At 53.6% G+C, this 20,903-nt stretch overlaps 1 protein-coding gene across 1 annotated transcript; it reads left to right on the top strand.

The window, feature by feature from the left end:
- Positions 1-367: 367 nt before the first annotated feature.
- LOC100900998 (netrin-1) lies at positions 368-17,899 on the top strand. The gene is made up of 7 exons (XM_029112729.1): positions 368-1,646; positions 15,655-15,843; positions 15,999-16,148; positions 16,232-16,246; positions 16,338-16,553; positions 16,733-16,924; positions 17,763-17,899. The coding sequence occupies exons 1-7, from the start codon at positions 368-370 to the stop codon at positions 17,897-17,899; spliced, it is 2,178 nt and encodes a 725-aa protein (XP_028968562.1).
- Positions 17,900-20,903: the final 3,004 nt, after the last annotated feature.

The following is a 20,903-nucleotide window of genomic DNA, read 5'->3' as shown; positions in this document are numbered from 1 at the left end:
GTGCATCCTAATGAAGAGCATCGACCTCAATGCATGAATGTACGCCTCTGGCATATCTCAAGTTATTTCAACACCTCGGCAAAGCTTTTGCACTCGATCGCTCGCCCACTCGGTCGAGTCCTAGAGTGGCCTTCCCTTTCCATGTCGGCCTCTCCTCCCTCGGTGGAGGGGTTCCGAGGAGAGTTGCGGCGACTTCAGTCGGCTTCGATCCGCACGGAGTTCGCTCATGTTACCTCGGCTCCTACCGTCGACAGCACGTTGCTCGCGCGCTCCGAACGGGCCAACCATGTGATCGTGCGTGAACAATACGTGACAACTCGAGTGTTTCCTTGTGACAGCTCAGACACGACAACTGTTCCTACTCAAGATGCACGTTCGTTTCGCTCTGCTCGCAGCTGCGGCGGGCTCGATGTTGCTCGTGCAGCTGGCCGAGGCCGGGCCCCGGAAATACCGGAAGAAACATCGTCACTTAGAGAGCGACGAAGACGAAGCCAACTCGTTGTCGTGGTTGTCGATGTTTCAAGCCGAGCAAGCGGTTATCGATCCGTGTCAAGACGAGGCCGGTGTCGCTCGGAGGTGTATACCGGATTTTGAGAACGCGGCCTTCAAGAGACAAGTCCACGCATCGTCCACCTGCGGCAAGATTCCCACGAGACACTGCCAGGTTACCGCCGTCCCGGACTCGATAGGATTCGCCGGAGCGACGAACGAGGAACTCGTCCGAACGTGTCAAATGTGTGACAGATCAAATCCATCGACGAATCATCCCGCCTCATTCCTCACCGATGTCAACAACCCTTCAAACCTGACCTGTTGGATGTCCGAAGCTTTCAATCTGAACAACCGCCAGAACGTTTCGCTGCGACTTTCACTCGGGAAAAAATACGAGTTGACCTACGTCTCGATGCAGTTCTGCGGCGCGAAGCCGGACTCGCTGGCGATCTACAAAAGCAGCGACCACGGCAAGTCATGGCAAGCGTTCCAATACTATTCTACGAGCTGCCAGAAGACATACGGCAAGCCGTCCCGACAGAAGATCACGGTCGAGAACGAGCACGAAGCACTCTGCTCGGACCCTAACGGCGACAAAAACAGTAACAGCAATAATCGCATCGCGTTCTCAACTCTCGATGGCAGACCGTCGGCGTACGAATTCGATAACAGTCCACTGCTCCAGGACTGGGTCACGGCGACCGACATCAAAATCGAGTTCAATCGACTGGTGGATCCTCGTCAAGAGATCCTCCCGGGCGACTCGAGCATCGAAGATGTGAATGCGATTCTTGACGACTCGGACGAGTGGAACGTCAACGACACCCAACAGCTCAATGCCTCGCCGCCCTCGAGCAGTCAGGGCCAATCCTCAGCCATCGTCGCACTGTCGTCATCATCGCAAGGGAACCAGGAATTAAAGCAGGCCTACTACTTCTATTCGATGGCCGATCTAGCTGTCGGTGGACGATGCAAATGCAACGGACACGCGTCACGTTGTTCGGCCGTCACGTCCGATCCGAAAGGCTCTCCTCTAGAGCTAGAATGCGATTGTAAGCACAACACAGCCGGTCGGGACTGCGAGAAATGTAAACCATTCTATTTCGATCGTCCCTGGGCCAGAGCTACAAGTCAATCAGCGAACGAGTGCCGCCGTGAGTAATCATCCAAGTTTACAGATTTCTTTCACTTCCGACCCACTTCCTATTCGGAGTATGTACCATTGTGTGAGTAGACGCAAACACTCCGGACATGGAAGTGGACCCCGTCCTCGGGGCCCATCACCTGGCAGGACGGGAACCTCGGACATCGTCCGTCCCATTAGCCCGAATGAAAATTCCCGCGAGCGGTACGATGAATTCCTGCATCTCGTTTCATTGCATGGAACATCGGAGTATCACGTAGAGGGGCGAGCGACGCAAATACGACGACGAGGATATCATCCTGATTGGGCTTCTCTGCCTCCGGGCGTCGTCGTTGGTACTAATCCGGTAAACACGCCGCTGCTGCTGTTGCCGCCACTGCTACGCTAATTCCGCCCGGGGGCAGCTTGCTCCGGTCGGTCGTAGCTCTTGAAAGTTCATTCCGGGGGATCCGCAGCAACTCCAGCTGCTGCTGCTCCTCCGCCGACGTCCTCTTTTTCCTGCCGCGCGCGCCGCCCTCCGTCACGCCAGCCCCGCGTTCCCTATAGGAGCCGGCGACGGTGACATCGACTCAGAGGCCGCGCACAGCAGATGGAGCGACAAAGCTGTACAGATGGTGGTATGTAAAGTTTCGCTTGGAGAATTGCTGATCAGAATGGAAGCCGGTCGAAACCCACATCGAAAATTCCCCTCGTCAGCGAACGGCCGGTCGGTCCGGGGGTCATCGCATGGAGGTAGCCGCCCGTCTATCCACCCGCCCGGAGAACGTAGGAGGAATCTGCGCCAACAGCAGGTGGCACTCTGCGCTGACGAGAACTCGGAGCGTAGTCGGGAAACGTGGCGGGAAACTTTGTCAAGGTTGAATTAGCGACACTCAGAATTTCACTCGGAGCGAAATCTCTGCAGAAGAAAGTCACTAAGTGTTGTGCTGCTGATTATCGTCATGACAAGCTTTCGTCCTCGCTTTATACTCAATCCAGGGAGAGCACGTAGAGAATATCTTTCTGAGGCTGCTTTTCGAGGCGAATTCTTCCAGCGGCTCGCCAGAGATGGTACGTGTCGAAACTTGTCGCTTGCGAGCGGAAATCGAGACGATTAGATTTTCAAGCCCGAATCAAACTACCCACTCGAGATTCTCGGCGTACATTCACTCGAAACGGGCGGGGTTCCAGGACGTCACGCGAAGGTGATACTTGTGACTGCGTAGCTCCTTCCTGTCTAACTTTGGACGTTCGCCGCACTTCCTTGTGTCCAAATAACTTAGGCATCAGATGGAGGGAAGCTCATTTAGATGCTGCTGCTGCTACCGCTGCTGCCACGGCCGCTAATCACGTTAGTCGGCCGTGTCTATGGGCATTGCATAGCACATATGACTATTCGTCTCAACTAACACAAGACAAGGCGGAAAACAACTCCAGGCGAACTTTTAATGTCTTTACCACTCTTAATGGTCACATTTCTCTTATTGTCAGCCGAATGAAACGAGTGAGCAAGCGTTTTGTCCAAAGCTTCTACTCGCAGCGAGGATTCGCCCTCAGCACACGAGGCTTCCCTTTGGGCCCGCGTTGCGTCTCAGGGATTCCTCTCCAGGAAAAAAAATGAGGCGAATCTTCTATGGAGATCGTTGGGAGCAAATCGATTCGGCGAAAACGATTCCGTAGGAAAATATTGGCTCCATTCCCCGACTGAGAGTCAAGTCTCTCAGCTAGCCGGATCCGTTTTTAACAATGGCTAAAATTTGATCGGCGACCTCTAGGGACAGGTCCGCCGCCGCCGTCGTCTCCGTCGTCATCCCGACGTAAGCCTCTCCGCCTTGACTAGCTTTTGCAGCGCAGTAAAAAAAAGGCCTCGGTGGCTTCGGACCAAGTCCCTCTCCATGAATGTCGGATCAAGAAGCGGAATCGCAACCTGTAAACAAGTAACTTCTTCCTCCAGCCGACTCGGAGACGAAAGAATGGAAGCTTCCGGAGGCTTCCCCGAATGGTATTCTATACACTTTTGTTTCTCTTCCCTCAGCGATCTATCATGAGATTCGACATCTCGTAGAGAAATCGAATCTCAACAATCCGCTTAGATTTCCTCTGCGGCATGCGATGCGCTTCTGATTCTCTCAAGCATAAACACACTGGAACGTTGGCGGCAAGGAAAGGGGAACGAGAAGGGCAAGTCCAATGCATCGTATATCCGGGAGCTTCTTTTCCTGCGGAATCGATGTGGATACGACCCAGCGACTGGAACAGTGGCATCGAGCGAATCATTCATTTGCACAGGTTCGCCGCGACTCCAATTTAACGCTACTTCTGTCCCCCATTTCGTTTGGCCTCCATCCTCCCCTATCTCTGGCCGGCGGTCTCCCCATCGTTTGACCCGTGCAAGCTCCTCCGGTGACCATCCCCCAGCCCTTCTCTCTAATATGTACTAACCCTGCGAGCCGAATAGTCGACCGGTCGAGCCAGCGAACGGGCAGGCTCGCTACCTCGTTGCTGACCTGCCTCGTGATGAAGGTGGCAGCGCTGGTGGTGTTCGTCGTCGTCGTGGTCCATCTGGGTCTCTTCTCCCTCGACGAACAATCTCTTTTTCCCAATGCGTCCCCCCTCATCCAATGCGTGCATACATTAACACAATACAATGAGTTCGCTGGCCAGTCGGTGGTAATCAGTCTGAACACGCGGACACAACGACCGACAGACCGGACGGACGGACGGATGCTCAGACTCGCGAGCCTCACGCATTCATTCACCCACCAACCCACCGGTCAATCCTCGCGCCGCGCCGGTTTTCCGATTCGAGTAATCGACAAGTCTGCCGAATGTTCCGCTCCCGCGGTTCCGCTGCGGACATTCCAAGGAAAAACACTCGACTTACTCTGGCGGCTGAGATCTCCATTGGAAAAAAAAGTATCCCACCATAGCAAACTGGAAAAATTTCAGTCTCCTCCAAGTCGCGAACGACATATCCGACGCCTGTGATATCTTTTATTGGGGGAGGCGACAATAAATCGCACCGTGGAGGAAAGGATGGACTCGTGAAGGAACGCAGCAGGTTGCTCGGGGTCCACTATCGCTGTATGAAGGAGCGAGACGCTCTAGAAGTGCCACCGCCGCCGCCGCCGCCTCTGCCGACCGGGGGTCGGGCTTAGTCGAGGTCACAGTGACTCATCCGCGGCGGTAGTCATTCAGTCAGTCGGTCGGTCGCTTAGGCTGGCTGGTTGGCTGGCAAGTAAGCCAGGTAGCCTCCAAGGCGAAATGTTCTTAAGAAGAGAAAACCAAGTGTGCCAAGCAGCTTTAGCTGTCAAACTGGGGGACGCTCACCGAAGGAATGCCAGATGAGTTCTGCTGACACGGAGGGGCCATGCATCCATCGAGCGCCAGTAGTAGTAGTGGTACTGTTGTAGTCATCGTGGTAGATCTCCGGGTCGATTGGAGGGCGCGCATTATGCTCTGCTCTGCATATTGACGCTTCACGACGCGAAGAGCGAAAATCATTTACTTCTCATGACTCGCTTAGCGATCCGTCCGGCGAGACGGCGAAGCCGTTGGCTCCGCTCTGGAGACGGGACCGCGCTTCAAAGTCTCCCACCTTGAGGATTGATCGCGATCGCTTCCGCGAGCTCGCATTCGGCGGCGCGTGAGAGCCTCACGAGAGGAAGAGTCCGCGTCGAGTACGCTCGCCGTTGATCGAGCGTTTCCATACGAGTCGAGCCTGTCACGATAATGTTCATTAATCGATTGTGCCGGTTGACCGCGACAGGGGGAGGTTGCTTGTTGCCTAGACTCCGACTTCGACCTCATGATATACGAGGGTCTTCTAATACCTTTCCTCAGGCAGACCGTAGCCGCCGATTCGCTGTCGTCCCGGAGGCTGCAACAGAACTGAGTTATGATGATCGCTTGCAGTGGAGCGGGCGTAATTGATAAGATACCGAGATGGAGATGAAGAGAAAAATGGAGAGGTATACGACAAGGGATCGCCTTCCTTTTGGATCCCGCCCCATTGGCCAAGGTCCCTCGCTGTGGACGGAAGATCGAGCGAACTTGCAATGAACACATTCTAATACGAAGCATGACTCCCATTCGGCGCCGGATGTGCTTGTCTTCCGTAATGGATGACTCTGCGGAGGGAGCCGGGAAACTTTCTCGCGCGAATCCGAGCGGCCGCTGGGCTCGCCGCACGGGTCGAAGGTCTCGGAGCCGAAGGCGAGGAAGCGGCCGTCGGTCTGGCAAGGGCGGGAAAGTTCTCCAGGATTCACGGACCTTTGTTGAGGAGTGGCCAACCTAGCACCTGGGTAGGTTGTGGTATCTAGCGATCCGTCTTAGTTGCCCATTGCTATTCCGAGCGATGCGTGGTCTATGGAGAAGTCCAGGCCTTGGCCAATATATGTGGAAATCAGACACTCTCTCTCTTTCTCGACGTTATTCCTTTCTCCAACCCTCCGGCTTCCTCGTTCATCGTCCGACAACTATTTGGATTTTCAGGGCATTTGCTTGACCCTTGGGTGCTGCTAAGTTTCCGCGACAAAGTTTGGAACGACATTTTTCCTCCACCTCGGATGAGAAGACTACGTTCAGAGCGGGGCTCCTGATTGAGTCGACCCGGGCTCACTTGGGTCAAGGAAGAGCTCCTCAGAAGGTATCTCAGAAATTAGCTGCTGGACGAGTCTCTTTCTGTCTCTCGACTTCATTACCGAGCCGCTAGTCGGGGTCGTCGAGTCGACGACCGGGTGAGCTCTTTGCGTAGCATCGCTCGCTCGGTTGACGCTCCCACTCGATGCAAATATGCTGCACTTTCTCTCCACCCAGTGTATGATGAGTTTAGATATCCGGAGGAAATTGCCACTTGCCTTGTCTCTCGATTACTCAACGCCGAAAAACGAGAGGGGCGTATGGGCAAGAGAGACGCTAGGGCGGACAGGCGTGAGATGTCCTGCCATGACCGACTTCACTCAGCTCCACCGAGGGAACACTGTGAGCGCGTAGATGCGTTTACTGAAAACCACACCCGAATATTCCGATGTTTGCGGCATTTGCTCCGGCTGCGGAACACACAGAATCGAGCGGCTCCAGACATGATTGAGAGGATTTCCCTGATTCTCGGCGCAAGCCACCTCAACCCGGAGTAGAGTTCCTCAAATCCGAATCCAGATTGGTAAACCTCCGCTCTCGATTTCAATTTGTCCTGGCGGGGAAAGCAATGCCGTCGGGGAGCCCTCAAGATGTCCTCGGTGTCCGTGGTCGGTGAGCGCGGAAATCGGAACAGCTGACAGCGTGCGTAGTATGCAAGGGAAGGGAATTTGAGCGACATTCGATCTGTTGGGCCGCTTCCGATAGGAAATTCATGGAAAACCCCGCGAGAACCTTCGGTCCGCTCTTGGTGTCTCGATACTCGTGTAGAAGGAAACGCAATGGAGCGGCTTAGGCGCGAAACCGCCTCGCACCTCGGAAAGATTCGACGTTCGGTTGCTCGAACTCGGGCTTTCGCGGTCGTAGACATCGCGCTCTTTTTTTCGGTCGCTGTAATATTCCCGATCCCTATTCCCGAGAACTTGACGTGGCTTGAACGCCGGTAACCGAGAGCTAGTGGAGCAGGCGGAGTTAGCTAGCTAGCTAGCTAGCTGAATACTGAAACGCTCTTCGCTTCCGAAACCTTAGGGAAAGCAAGAAGACTGCCGTAGGTCCTCGAAGTCGCAGCCGCGCGAAACATGATCCAAACGACGTAGACGGTGACAACTCCTGCGAGTTCCGAGCCGCCGACGTCTGCGTGATGGTTCTCCATGCTACAGAGAGGAGGCGTGCAAGGCCTGGCGTGCTCACGCGTCTCGAAGTGCTTCCGCCGTGGCCAGATTGTTATTACGGCGAAGGCTCGAACGAGTGAATGAGCGGCTGCCTGTTCGGATGAACGAGCTCCTTCCAATTCTCATTCGTCATCACGTGCCGCGCTGAGCCCCGTCCGGGACGTTATACCGTGCGTCAGCTAATTTCGGTAATGTTTTCCGGGGAGGGAGAAGGGGAAGGGGGGCGGGGACCTTTGGCGCAGCATTTGAATCTCGAGTTTTCGAGTCCTAGTAATCCGACGGATCTCAATCCGGAGGCAGAGATCCGTCCGAGGTTTCTAAGCTCGTTATTGAGGCATCGACTCTGTTCTCGCGGAGAGAATGACTTCCGAATCGCTCTCGGTGGGAGAGGACGGTTCCGGTTGTTACTCGTGCACTCACGTCACCTACAGAGAAAATTACGAAGGGAATAAGAAAGCGCATTCCTGATTCGAGCTGCTTTCGAGACACAAATATTTACTCGATGCTCATTTGATCTGCCTTGTCGGGTGTTGTTTCTAGCGCTGAGCCCGGAAAGGAAAGTTTTTGTCCCGCATTTCTAAGTGTCCTCAAATCCCCGAGCAGCGAGCAAACTTTGCAAGCAAACGAAGCAAAGAAAGAGGCAAGCTCCAAGAGGGCCGTTTTCTGTTCAAAAACTCAGAAAGACGACACCTCTCTCGAGGAGATTTTCCCTAGGAAAACCGAGCAAGAAAACGAGCCGGAATGTTTTTTACAGCTGAGGGCACCAGACGTCGCTCGGTCGGTCTCTCCCCCTTCTTCTGCTGTTAAAAGACTGCTGAAGCCAAAAAAAATTACTCCTTGTCCTCCTGCCAAGAGCAAAACGGGGGACGGGCACCCCTTCCCGGCCCGTCTCCTGTGAACTTTTACTGCTGCAGGTGTAACCATGCACAAATTCTTCGCTCAAACACACGTCGTCTCGGAACGTCGGTCCTGTACACCCGACCGACGTACCGAGTCCTTTGATCGAGTTTACTTCCACCACGCTGCGAGCCAGGAACGCTCAACTCGCTCTGACTGCGAGCGATTCTCGAACTTTTTTGCTGGTAATCAAAGTTATTTGCGAATCTCATTTCATTAGATCCCGCCAACTCCGGCGGGTGGCTCGAACAAAATCGTCGTCATCGAGTCGACGGCCGACGTTCGGTGTTTATCAATGGCGAGCATTGAGAACCCGGTCTGAAGTCGCGTGCGGAAATACTTTCTCGAAAAGTGGAGTGCCCTACATACATAGTCCGGAGTGGAGTTGAGCTGGAAGTTCGTGGAGCGACCCCCGCGACTTCCGTTGCCGGGATGTGCTCGTTAGTGATTACATCAGACGAGACGGCAGGGTTATCGACGAGCCTGGATGTGCACATGGGGGAGCTCCGCAACGACATGCGGGCGCACGGAGGCTCGCTCGTTCGTAAGCAAAAACACGAGCGCAAAAAACACGCACCGTTGCAAAAGGAACGTCGTTGGTGAGGTTCCCAGCAGAAGCCTTTTTATCGCCGTTGGTTTTGCCTCTGGATGAATGAGCAAAAAGTCAAAGACAGCGGGCACTGTCGGGCCAAATGAGAGAGAAAAAACTACTGAGCTCGTCGACTGCTCGACGACATCAAAGGGAGCTCTCCTTTGACGCATCTCCAGGACTACCTACTCCTCGAAGGTGGCTTTCGTTGACGGTGTAGCCGACGTCACGGAAATTATCATCACCCAATTAATCGCTGCGAGGAGAGGTGTCACCGGGAAAATCGACATCTAATCCCTCCCTGAGCGAGACCGGAACCGAGTTCTTCCGCGAGATTTCGCTGAAGGAGAGGTTGCCGAAAAAGCTGCAGCTCCTTGAGAGCTACTCATCGTCTGCTGATGAGCGTAATTTTTCGAAACGGCGCCGGCGATCTCTTGTCAGGGCTTCTCCCGTGATGACCGAAAGATGAGAGCCACCCTCTCGAGGAGGAAAACGAAGACGGAGGTCGTTTGGTGGTCGGCGACGAAAACGCAGGACAATACGAGAAAAATGACCGTTCGGCGGAAAATTTACCCACGGCCTTCATGGGTGCGACCGTCGAGGAAAATGAAGAAAAAAATTGAAATTTCGTCTGCGGGCGGCGGCCCGCGCGCATCCTCTTCCGGTTTCGATTTCCAATCAGAGCGATCGGGAGAGGAAGATAGCATTGCTTGTAGAGGAAGGTCGAGCAAGTTTGGCAAGACGATGATGGTCACGTCAACGACGGGGAGCCAAATTCCTAGATTCGATGCTGCCCCTTCTCCGCTTCTCTATCTTGTCGACAATGTGATCTATGAAGTTCCTCGTGACCCTCTTTCAGCTTTCTATTGATTCATTGCGCTGTTCCTGTTCGTCGGCATCGACTTCCGAAGCAGGGGACCGCTTTCCAAAACCAGGGCTACACTGCTCCTCCGCCTGTCCTCGCTCCTGACTCCATTGTGAGGCGGACGAACATGCGACGAGCGAAAATCGTCGAAAGTGCAGGTTTTCCCGAAATGGATGTAGAGGGGACAAGGAAGCGGAAGCGTTGAAAGAAGATGGCATCTTCCACCGAAAATTGCTGTCTCAAGTAAACCAAAAGATAAAGGGGTCCGTCGTGGAATGGATGTCTACCCATCGCAGGCGATGTAGGGCACGGCATATTGAGCTCCGACATTCTCCGCGGAGAGGATGACCCTGTCCAGCTTGTACATCAGTTCGCCCCTCGATCAGTGACCCCGCCCCCCGAGCCATCTTAATGAGCTCCATATCAAGTCTCAAATCATTGCATTGCGATCGCAGCGCAGCCGAGCTTCATGTCGCGAATCGGGAATGGAATTCCTCGGAGGAGATATCAAAGCTCAGGGAATTGGTTCGGGAACCCTTGGAGTCCTTGGGCGAACTCCCTGCTTCGGAGTGAAATTGGCGAGACAGTAGATGACTGCCTCTTGTGATGCCGCTTGTATTCGGTAAGATGACTTTTTGGTGAGATTATTCATTTCCTGTGCGCTCGGCAATTTGTCTCCCGTCCCTCCCGCATTCCCCATGAGGATCCGATTCTACTGCATATATTTAAGTACAATTGCGTCCATTCGTGTGAGCTGCGGAAACACTACGTAGACCGTTCCGCGAGAAGCGCAGTTTTCGAGATACCCCAGCATAGAGGTATCGTCGGACGGAGACAAGGAAGATTCAGCTCCTCATCGAACGGCAGAGTCCGCGCGAAGAGAGACGGTACGTCGCTTGGCGGGGTCGCTGAGGTCGACCGTTGCGGCTTTGACAACGCTAAGACGTTGTCGGCGACGACGATGGAGAAGACATCTATCGATTCAAATCCATCCCGTCGCTTGATCCACCCGCGCACCTAGGACAAGTCGTGGATCCATGATCGATGGTTCTACGATCAGTCCAGCCACGGGCTTTTGAACGATTGTTCGCAGTACATCAAGAGATCGCGCGTTCTACGCCCGTTCGCTGGCAGCTAGTTAGCTCCCCTGCCGGCTCGTCTGCCTGCCTTTTCAAGATGAAGAACGAGCTTCTCAAAATGAAGTGCGGAGTCATCTTTGAGATGTCGTGTTCCACAAGGCGAACCGTTCATCTGGGCGTGACTGAACAATGTCGATCAACACGAGGCTCCACGCTCACAAGGCGAGTATCGAGCGGAAACAACGGAGTTTGATTCTGAATTCGTTCTGCGCGGCGTGTCGCTCGGGAGTTCTTTTTTCGCTTCGAAGACCAGGGCGTCCGCTTCTCCAACAGGGATCCACAGTACATTGCTGGAGTTTTTTCTTTTTCCGCTGGAAAGTATTGAGTTCTTCTATTGAGACTCAGACGCGAGTCTTTTTGAATCTGATACCTCATGTTGTCCCGAGCGAACTTGGTTTCGAATTTGAAGCAGACTAGAATGCGTGGAATTCGATCCGTAAAAGCCCGATCTCGTCGAGGAGAATTTCGTCGGATTCCGCTCGTCTTCCGACGCGCACTTGGATCTCCCGCAGAGATATTCCGATACTAGTTGAATCCAGTCATAGTTATGATGCTCTTCCGCGATTGTCCAACTAATTTCCGGATCCAGTCGGACCCGTTCGGACCAATGATTACCGAATTCGGTCGTAGCGCGGCGAGAGTGCTGCTGATCCGTATCTCTCGAATAACCGGGGAAAGTGATTTTTCTCCGACCCGAGAGTTTATGAGGTCGACGGAGTCACACATCAAACGTCCAGATCCTGGAACTATGTCGAGTATCTCACCCACTGAAAGAGCCAGAGGGAATGGAGACGATACCTTTGCACTTCATGAGATGTGATCCGACCGGAAATTCTCTGTCCTCAATCCGCACCATGCTGAGCTCGGATCGAAAAATATCGGCTCATTCTTCTGTTCACGGACTCGGTAGGGGTTTGAAAACCGTGGAGACTAGAGTGGAATCGATCGAGCTCGACCTCGGCGCGTAAGGAACAAGCTGAAAGTGCGATGTGCCGCCGACCTAACGTCCACGCCTCGCTTCCCGTCTGCCCTAGTCCATTCCAAGTCGGTTTACGAGCGGGCTGTGTTTGCTTGCTCTCCGCTCGCAGACGTACATCCGCACGTAGAGAAGGGCCGGAATGCAAGTCACGGATTCAAAGCCGTTCATTGCGGTAGCCAACTTCGCGTATGTAGCCTTGCTCTTTTATCGACTCCTCTGGCCGAGGAAATGCAAAGGACTCGCAAATCCTATTCCTATAAATAATAACCGAGAACAAACCGCTCAGGTGCAGGGGCGGCCTTCGCGTCGCCTTTTCCAATCGGCAGCTTACTCGCTGAATAATTCACTTGGCAACTTACTTCTAAAGACGCTGTGATCAGTGCCTTTTTCATCGCACGCTATCGCGAGCCGCATACGTCCCCGCCGGGTTGTCATCGTCCCGAAGGAGCGAGCGTCTCGATGCCGGAATTTTCTGTCACAGGCGAACTCAGAGAATCAAATGTGATCGCGTCTGGACCGCGATCCTGCAAGGAGGCGGGAAACGTCGTCACTTCCGTACGTTGGTCGTACCGTGGAGTGCTGGAATAGATCGCGTGGAACGATATCTGGGCGAGCGAAGATCTCGCCCTGAGGGTCGAGCGTGAAGTGCAACAGGAGCTCATCTCGGACTCGCTCGAGAGCGGGGTCTTTTGTGCAGCGTGCGTTAGCCAGTGAGTCCGCTGGGAAGAGAGAAGCAGGCTTTTTATCTGATGGCTCTCCCTTAGGGCTGCTTCCATCTCCGCTTAACATATGCACCTCATGCATCTCCATGAATGTGTGTCTGTGTATGTGTGTATCTATGCCAGGCACTAATCAGGACTGGCTCCGCGTCGCGTTTTGCGTTGTGACCCTCGTTGTGATCGTAGTTTTTCGGCGGTCACATGACGCTGCGATAAAAAGGAGGACCCGAGACAGTGCAACAGAGCCTCAACCCATTCATTGTCTCGAGGGGGAGAGCTTTTGTTCTAATCATCGCTCGGTCTTTTCCAGTGCTCTCATACGAACGCTCGAATCCTGCCGGTCCGCTGGCTAGTCAGTCGATTGCAATTCACTGACTCTCCCGCTCGCTTGCAGCTTTCCTTTGACGAAGGTTCACACCTTCTTCCACCATCTCCAGCAGTAGCAGAACTAGTCGGGCCTCTCGGTTCATACACAGACATTTCATTCGGTCGTATATCGCTTGGATCCGAGCTCCGGTCGAAGCCGAGACATCCGCAGCGGGGAACGACTTCGAAGTGTAATGAGCTCGAGCCGAGGGCTCCGCAGCGAGCGTTCCAGTTCCTAGCGAATTCCTCCTCGGTTACTCAGGGCGGCCAGTGAGAGATCGAGAGCCCCCGACGAGGGAAATTAGTGAAAGTCTCAAATATGTCGTTCAAGGGTTCTCACCAACAGCTGAGCCTCGGGGAAACTTGCTGAGTTGGCTTTTCGAGTCCCTCCAACTTGTACATACATACTGCATACATCATGAAAAGCAGGAGAATTTTGAAGGAGGCCATAATATGCATGGTCCTCGTCATTTGTAAGTAGCGGTGATGCTGCTGCTTCTGCTCATCAGGCTCGATAGAGATCCGCTCCTAGCCTCTCGTCGGTCATGCAAAGTACGCGCCGGCTCTCCGGAATAAAGCCGCGTGAGCGTTCGGCTAAACCCTCTGGCGGAGGACGACGACTGGCTTTGTAACGGATAAGACCGTAGAGCATTTAGGTATTCCATTAGCTTATCGTCAGCCGGCAGCGGCGCCTGTCGCTCGTCGCCCGCCTACACGCCCTTTCACACCCCTCCCCGTCTGCCTCGTTCGCCCCGTTCCCTGAACCCCAGCCCCCCCCTAACCTCCATCCCTCCCTGCCCCCCGATCCGACTGAGCCCCCGCTGGACTTGTGCGCTCCCTATCCCGACTCGCTCAGTTGTCCCTCGCATAGTATGAGCGGAGCCTCGTGATCCCTCCGATGTCCCCAGCCGTTCTTTCCCCGCCCTCCGTCTCAGTCAGCGAAACCCCTCGCCACCGGTCCCGGTCTCGTCTCTAATTGCCAAAGTTTTCACCACTGGCAAGTGGTAGTGCTGCCGCTGGTGTTTCTCTTTCTGCGACTCTTCCAGCTTTCGGAGAGCCGCTCCCCTCGCACTGTTCCGTGCTCTCTACATTGGCTTCGTCCATAAAAGTTATCTTGACCGTTTTCGGAGACGAACGGAAGTTCATCGGAGTCGTTAGCGACGACTCGTCTTCCCCGGAGGCTGATTCATCGAAACCGCGCTCTTAGGATTTTTGGTGTCGTCCCTTCTCTGCCGATGTACAAACACGATACGATAGCGTGGAACGTCGTCGGCCCACGTTCTTCCGGTTGTTCCGCTGTTTCAGGCCATCTGCTCCGATGCGGCTGCTGACGCTTTCTGAATGCAGCCCCCTGATGACTTCGTCCGCTGGTCGATAGACTGGAACGGTCATATCCACCCCATTGATAAGAAAAGTGTGCTCTCAGCATATTTCCGAGCGGTTCGACGCTCCGAACACACTCGTATGGGGTCCCGATCGCCCAATCGTTTGTTGCTCGTTTTCGAAATCACGGCCGAGCACGGAGCCGGACTTGACGTAGTACTCGCCATTGAGGAGTAGTACCCACTCCAGATCCGATGATCGGAATAATTAATTTTCCCCGACCCACAATGAGATTGAGTGCGAGAAAAGAGACTCGGGAGCTTCAAGGCGGATATCCACAATAGATGCTGCTCGCCATCGCGGCTCAACGAGCGATAAGTCAGTCTCGATCCGTGACTCGGCTACAAGACATTTTTCACTCGACGGACATTCCCGTCGTTCGAATCGGCACCGAATGCCCTTATCCGAGGGAAGAGGCCGGAGAGTGGGAAAGCTTTTAGGCCGAATTAGAATTAGCAAAATTGCTCTCGGTTCCGCAAGGAGCACCGAATGGTTGACAGTTCAATAAGGAGTGGGAGCAGGACGAAAATCCCAAAATGGCGGACTATCGAGCACTTCGACTTGACCGACCGGGAGCCGGACTCTCCGTTGCTCCGTTTCATTGTGGAGCCGGCCGTGGAATTAATACTCTTTCTCGCCACTCTCGTCGTCGCGCACCCACCGGTCGGGACTCAGGACCCATAACCGGATTATGGCACCCGGTAGGCTTTGCTGGACTTACATGTTGTACTGTTCTTTCGACTTTACGGGAGAGGTTCTGCGCCGGAAGAAGGGAGGTAATTTTCGGGGTGCTCGGCCGACAATGGTATCGGTACGAAAATGAATGGGGGATCGGGAGGGGAGACTTTGAAGGTCTTCTGATTCCCGTAAACATCGAGCTTTTACAATCGTCCAACCCTTTGCTTCCTGCTGCCGTCACCGCCACAATCACCCCGGGGCGGAAGCAGAAGAAGGCGGCAAGGACGTCTGGAGCACCGAATAGGCGTTTCACGCTTCTGTCAGTCAACCTTATCACAACAGCAAAGGCGTCGAAGAACTCGAGCCTCTCTGGCTCCGAGCTCCGAGAGCCTCGTTCGTCAGAGTCCATTCGAGCGGGGAAGTCGAACTAATTCCAGGGGCCCGTCGCTAAATCTCAATCCACTGCCCTGGAAAGTTTCGTATAAAGTTCGATATCTGAGCCCATAGAAGGACTGCAGCTCACAGCGAGAATTATTGGGAATCGGGAGTTTGGTAGGGGAGATGGAATATCGTCGGATTTATCCTCTTTAATGATATTCCTACTCTGATTCCAGCCTGCCAGTGTAATGGCCACTCGCGATCCTGTCGTTTCAACATGGAGCTCTACAAGCTGTCGGGAATGCGCAGCGGGGGTGTCTGCATCCGATGCCGCCATAATACAGCTGGACGTCACTGCCACCACTGTCGCGAAGGGTTTTACAGGGATTCCAAACTGCCCGCAGGTCATAAGCGCGTCTGCAAATGTGAGTTTCACCTGCCGCGCCTACCTGAGCAACACCTCGAGCATCGAGTTGTAAACCAACGCTGGATTGTAGATTACCGAATAGATCCGCGGAAATCTCGTTGCATTATGTTTATTCAAACCCGCTATCACGAAACTTTGTTGCAATTCCCACAGCGTGCGATTGCCATCCAATCGGATCGCTGGGCAGGACGTGCAACATGACCAGTGGTCAATGCCCCTGTAAAGATGGTGTCACGGGTCTAACGTGCAACAGATGTCAGAAAGGATACCAGCAGTCACGCTCGCCGATCGCGCCTTGCATTCGTGAGTTTTCTATTCACGGGAGAGCTATCAAACGAGTTCTATAAACCTGTTCATGGTCCGGTAACGGAGCCTTTTTTTTCCAGGGATGCATGAAACAGGTGACATGCGGTTGCAACAGACCGCAAGGGAACCAGGTAGGCATCGAACGGGGCTAGCTAGATATCACCTTGGAAAAATTCCCTTTCCTAGATGATATTCTGTTGGGTCTTCCTCCGATTCTCCGGAAATCAAATCCGAGTTCTTCAGAGCGATTTCTCTCAAAATTTAATGGCGCTTCCGCAGACGAGAGCTCAACAGAGCAGGATGATTACGAAGACGATGAGGGTCACTACGACGAAGAGTGCGGCAACTGCCGCGAGAGCATGAACGAGATTTCGTTCGCGAAATTCTGCAAAAAACATTTCGGTGAGCTTCGGAGATGAAGATCAGGAATCTATCTGCGCAAGCTCGATTGCCCAGTGGGCCGGCTGGATTCGAGCTTTTTTCTAATCGAACCTCTAATCGAAGCGAGTCGTGCCGAGGTCGGTCGGGACGAGCGAAGCGCCGAAGACGAAATGAGTAAAGCGGCGGAAAATTTATTGCAGCAATACGAGCCACGATTCTTGCCCGAGAGACCTTCAGAGATTGGATCCGCTTCTCAATCGAGGTCAATGAGGTCTTCAAAGCTGGCTCTGCGAAACCCCGTAAAGGGACCATAGACAGTCTCTGGGTTCCAATGGTGGATCTCCGATGCCGATGTCCCAATATCAAGCTGAAAGCTACATATCTTGTTCTCGGTGAGTGAGAACTTTCGTTCCGGATGATATTCCAGATGAGGAACAGCAGCGCTCGTGACGGCTCCATGGTCGCGCAGCGCAGGAAATCTTAATGGAAGCGATAACGACCAGCTTCTTTTACGTTCCGACTGTTTTTTACGTCCACGGACATTCACTTGAGTCAGCTATAAATATCCCCACGACGCGTTCCAAAGAGAACGATGAGCTCGATGAACGAATACGAGAAACGCACGAAAAGAGTTCTAGATCTTCTCAGCCGTCAGAGCGACGCGTCGCTCGTCAGATAAACGGAGTAGTACATGTGCTCTGGATAACATATTCAGATTGAACGGATAAGAGCGATGGCACTTGCGACATCGAAAGCGGCAGACTACTCCTTCGTCATTCATTACTCTATCCCCGCACGATGCGCGGACATTTTCGCGACGATAACATCTCGATGCTAATCAGGGTCTGCAAGAAATCCACACCGGAGTCAGAAGTGATCCAGAATTCGATGAGAAAGAAAATTCACCACAAAACTCTCATCGATATTCAGGTTCTAAAGTGTGCTCAATACCGAGCATGAAACTTTCGAGTGTGCCGAACGCTCCGGCAGTTCCCAATCAGACGCTGCGGGGGAAGCGACGTCGGGATAAAATAGTAGCTAATTGTGGCCGATCTCCAAGTTCAAAAGTTTCGTCGTCGAACCGCGGAGTACACAAGTCTTCCGATCGGAATGAGAAGCGTTGAATAAACCACACAGTCGATGATGAACTCGTTCGGAACTTCCGATCCGGCGGGTACTTCGCAGTCGCTCAAGAGTTACAATTCGCTGACGCCGGTTTCTATTTCGCAGGTTCTAATCAAATGCACGGTGGAAAAATGAGCATGACCGGTGATCGGAACGGAGCTCTTCTCAACGCAACAGAGGAAAACGTAAAGAAATTCCGTCGATATCAGGGACGAGGCAGACGATGTTCGAAAATGACTTGAGCTCGTCGAAACGATCCGGGGAAAAGATCAGCGAGCACAGGGAGTGACAGCCGCTCGTGCCTGTATCAACGGTGTCCCGAGCGGGACTTCGTGCGAAACAACGTGGCGTGACACGAAGCATCGTGTACATACATATCATCCTACAGTCTCGATTCCAATACAAAGTCATCCGTACACAAATTGATATTATCTTGCTTGAGAGTCGATACCATTATTATAAATATATCGTCATCGATATTACTATATGAACGACGTTGCCGAAGGCGGGGATTTCATCGAGGAACCTCCAGACGGCATGAGCATCATTTGACGTGTTTTGATGAAATAAATGGTCGGAACTGAAATCTGTGACGAAGCCTGGGTTCACCGTGGGTGTACGACTGGGAACGGGTGCTGCCCAGAATAGAGATGGTGAGAGTTTTTCTGCGACTCGTCCGTGTTCGTTCGTGACGGAATGAAATCGAGACAAGAGTCAGAAAGAGAGACGCAGTTGGCGCTGTCTGTGAGCGCAATAACCCCGATTGAGAGGGAGGGGGGGGGGAGAAGAACGGGCCAACCGTGAGGGGCTAGATTCATTCGCAATGCCGAACGCGGCGGGGTAGACGTATGTATGAGCGCCTCACAAGCTTATCGATATGTTGCCCTCGGCGGATCACCGCTGAGCTGTAGCATCGGAGGCAGCGGCTCCGCGGGAAGATAAGACTCGACGAGACTTGATTAGATCATTTACTCGTTCGTTCCCTCTTAGCCTCTTCTATTCGACGAAGCATGAATTGCATTCAGAAGGAAAAGACGACAGCGGGGGAGTCGCGGCCTAAGGGAAACTACATCGAGGAAAGATATTGGCTCAGAAAGAAGCCGGTTTCGACGTCTCAGGGTCGGTGAAGACGCCGAGAAGAAAGCATTCAATAATCGCACCCGATCGTCTTGTCAAACATTCGGCTCGGCTGGACACTGCTGCGTGATGCCGCTTTCCCACAAAGTCCAAGCTCCCATCCCTTTCTTGGGAAACCGTCGAAAAATTCCTGGATTGGCGGTATCTTCCTCGAACACCCTCCGAGAAGAAAGGATTTAAACAGTGAGTTTGCAATTTTGACTGAGGGAATGAGCACCTGATGCTCGCATGTCTCCATGGGGAACTCATGAGATCTACGCCATCACCGAGGCTCCTAACGGAAATTTTTCCCGGGACAGATCCCAACCTCGCGGGGAGCTTCACAGGAATGAAATTCCCGAAGAAAACGTCGCACCCTCACAGCTTCAAATCGGAGGGTGGGCCCAACACTCGGGTGGTGCAACACTTCTGCCCTGTTCGGCTCCGTCAAAACATGACGATTCTTTGGAGTCGCTATCGAGTTGTGGCCACCGGATACGCACAAGCCCACGGTCGGAGGAATATATCGGCGACCCCACCGTCATTAACACTGACACGGCCTGGGCAAAAGGAGTTTCAACGTCTTATCGTGACAGATCCGCAACAGATCAGCTGGCGGACGTTTTGGAGCAAGATGAGAGCGGTTCTTTCGTATGCAGATGCTGCTTACTTCCAGAATCAAAGATCAATAGTTAGTCCACGCCTCCGGCTACGGGATTCGACTGCCGTGCATTTTTCCGAGGCAGTTCTCAAAAACCTACATCTTCTGTTAGCCGCGGAAGGTGACGATGAGCTGGGAGGTTCATGACCGGGTAGGTTTCCAACACTCATCGTGAGTGTTCATCGATTATCATTATTAGCGACACGTCGGCAGTCTGCTGTTTGCTCTCGGGTGTGGCAGAACCCTCTGATGGACAGTAGACGATTCTGTTAGAATTCCCGGTTGAATTTCAAGGTGTGTCTGTGCAACAAGGCTTGCGCATTCATTTTCAACTGCGATCCACGTCTCGCCTGAGTAAGTCGTCTCAATCGAGGTGATCGGAGAGTCCCTGATTAGCTGTATCCCGCAGTCGTCCTCCGAGATTTCCAGAGGGACGCATTCTGATACTTCCGAGCTCTCCAGACTCGCCGTCCTTGAGTCCGGAGGCAAGGCGAGCGAAAGCTGTCCCTACAGAGATGACGTCAGTCGATACAGTGCGCTTACGAAGGGAGATTGCGACGGCCGCCGTGCTGCGGAAGACCACCGTTGGTGAACGACAGCATGCCAGGAGGACTCGTAGGGACACGAGAGCGAAAGTCTATCCTCTGGAGCTGTTACGCCACACTGGGAACGATGTTGCTGCTCATTTTCCCTTTGGCCTTCTGGTGCAGATGGCATCGGCGGCGGCACCGGGAGCAGGGTCGTCGAGTGGATTTTCTCGTAAGCCGCTTTGGCGATCGAGGATCACAAACGCTTTGGCCGAAAAGGTTTTCTCCTACTCCGTCTAGCTCCCTTTTTCGCTAGCTGGCTCGCTAGACCGCCCTGCCGCTCGCTCGTTCGGTCGTTCGTTCGTCCGCTCGCTCGCTTCCACATGAACGCAGAAAGAAAAGGCAGGGCGAAGTTAATACCGAGGGCGGTGGGTCTATGAGAGGTTTGCCGGGCCGCCGTAGCCGCTTGTAGGCCGGACCGTCGATGCCACGCGACCGACCAAGCAAACTCGAAGGCAATCGACGCTCTGTTTCTATGCTGCACACTTGAGCAAGGCTAAAGAACGACAGATCTCCTCGAGTGCCACCGCCTTCGCCCCTCGGAAAGAAGACCCGCCGACCGGCCAGCGGAGTTCGCGGCGGAGACGCCGCGCCGGTGGGACTCTGCCCTGCAGGAGTTGGGGCCCGGGTTTGTTCCTCCATATCCCCGTAATCTGAGCTATTCTCCTCGCTTCGGCTTCCTTACGCAGAACTGCGTCGGTCGGCCTGGCAGGAAGCAGCGGGAAGTCTCCGTTGAAAGAACGTGTTATGACGAGAGCGCATGTATGCGTTCCTGCATATGATTTTCGATCGAGAGCTTCGGGTTGAGCGAGATTCAGCCGAGTCCTCCGCCGTGTCGGTGGGAGCTCGATAAAGGTTCGAAAGTCTTTGATTTTTAAACCG

This window comes from Galendromus occidentalis, unplaced genomic scaffold (genome assembly GCF_000255335.2).
Source record: "Galendromus occidentalis unplaced genomic scaffold, Mocc_1.1 scf7180000077526, whole genome shotgun sequence".
NCBI classification, from domain to species: Eukaryota; Metazoa; Arthropoda; class Arachnida; order Mesostigmata; family Phytoseiidae; genus Galendromus; species Galendromus occidentalis.
This window is presented reverse-complemented; position numbering and strand designations above follow the sequence as displayed.

Excerpts from the sequence above, each read along its gene's own strand:
- LOC100900998 (XM_029112729.1), top strand. The coding sequence starts at position 368 with ATGCACGTTCGTTTCGCTCTGCTCGCAGCTGCGGCGGGCTCGATGTTG. Across the intron at positions 16,554-16,732 it reads ATTCTGCAAAAAACATTTCG|CAATACGAGCCACGATTCTT; the intron begins GTGAGCTTCGGA and ends AATTTATTGCAG. Across the intron at positions 16,925-17,762 it reads AGCTACATATCTTGTTCTCG|GTTCTAATCAAATGCACGGT; the intron begins GTGAGTGAGAAC and ends TCTATTTCGCAG.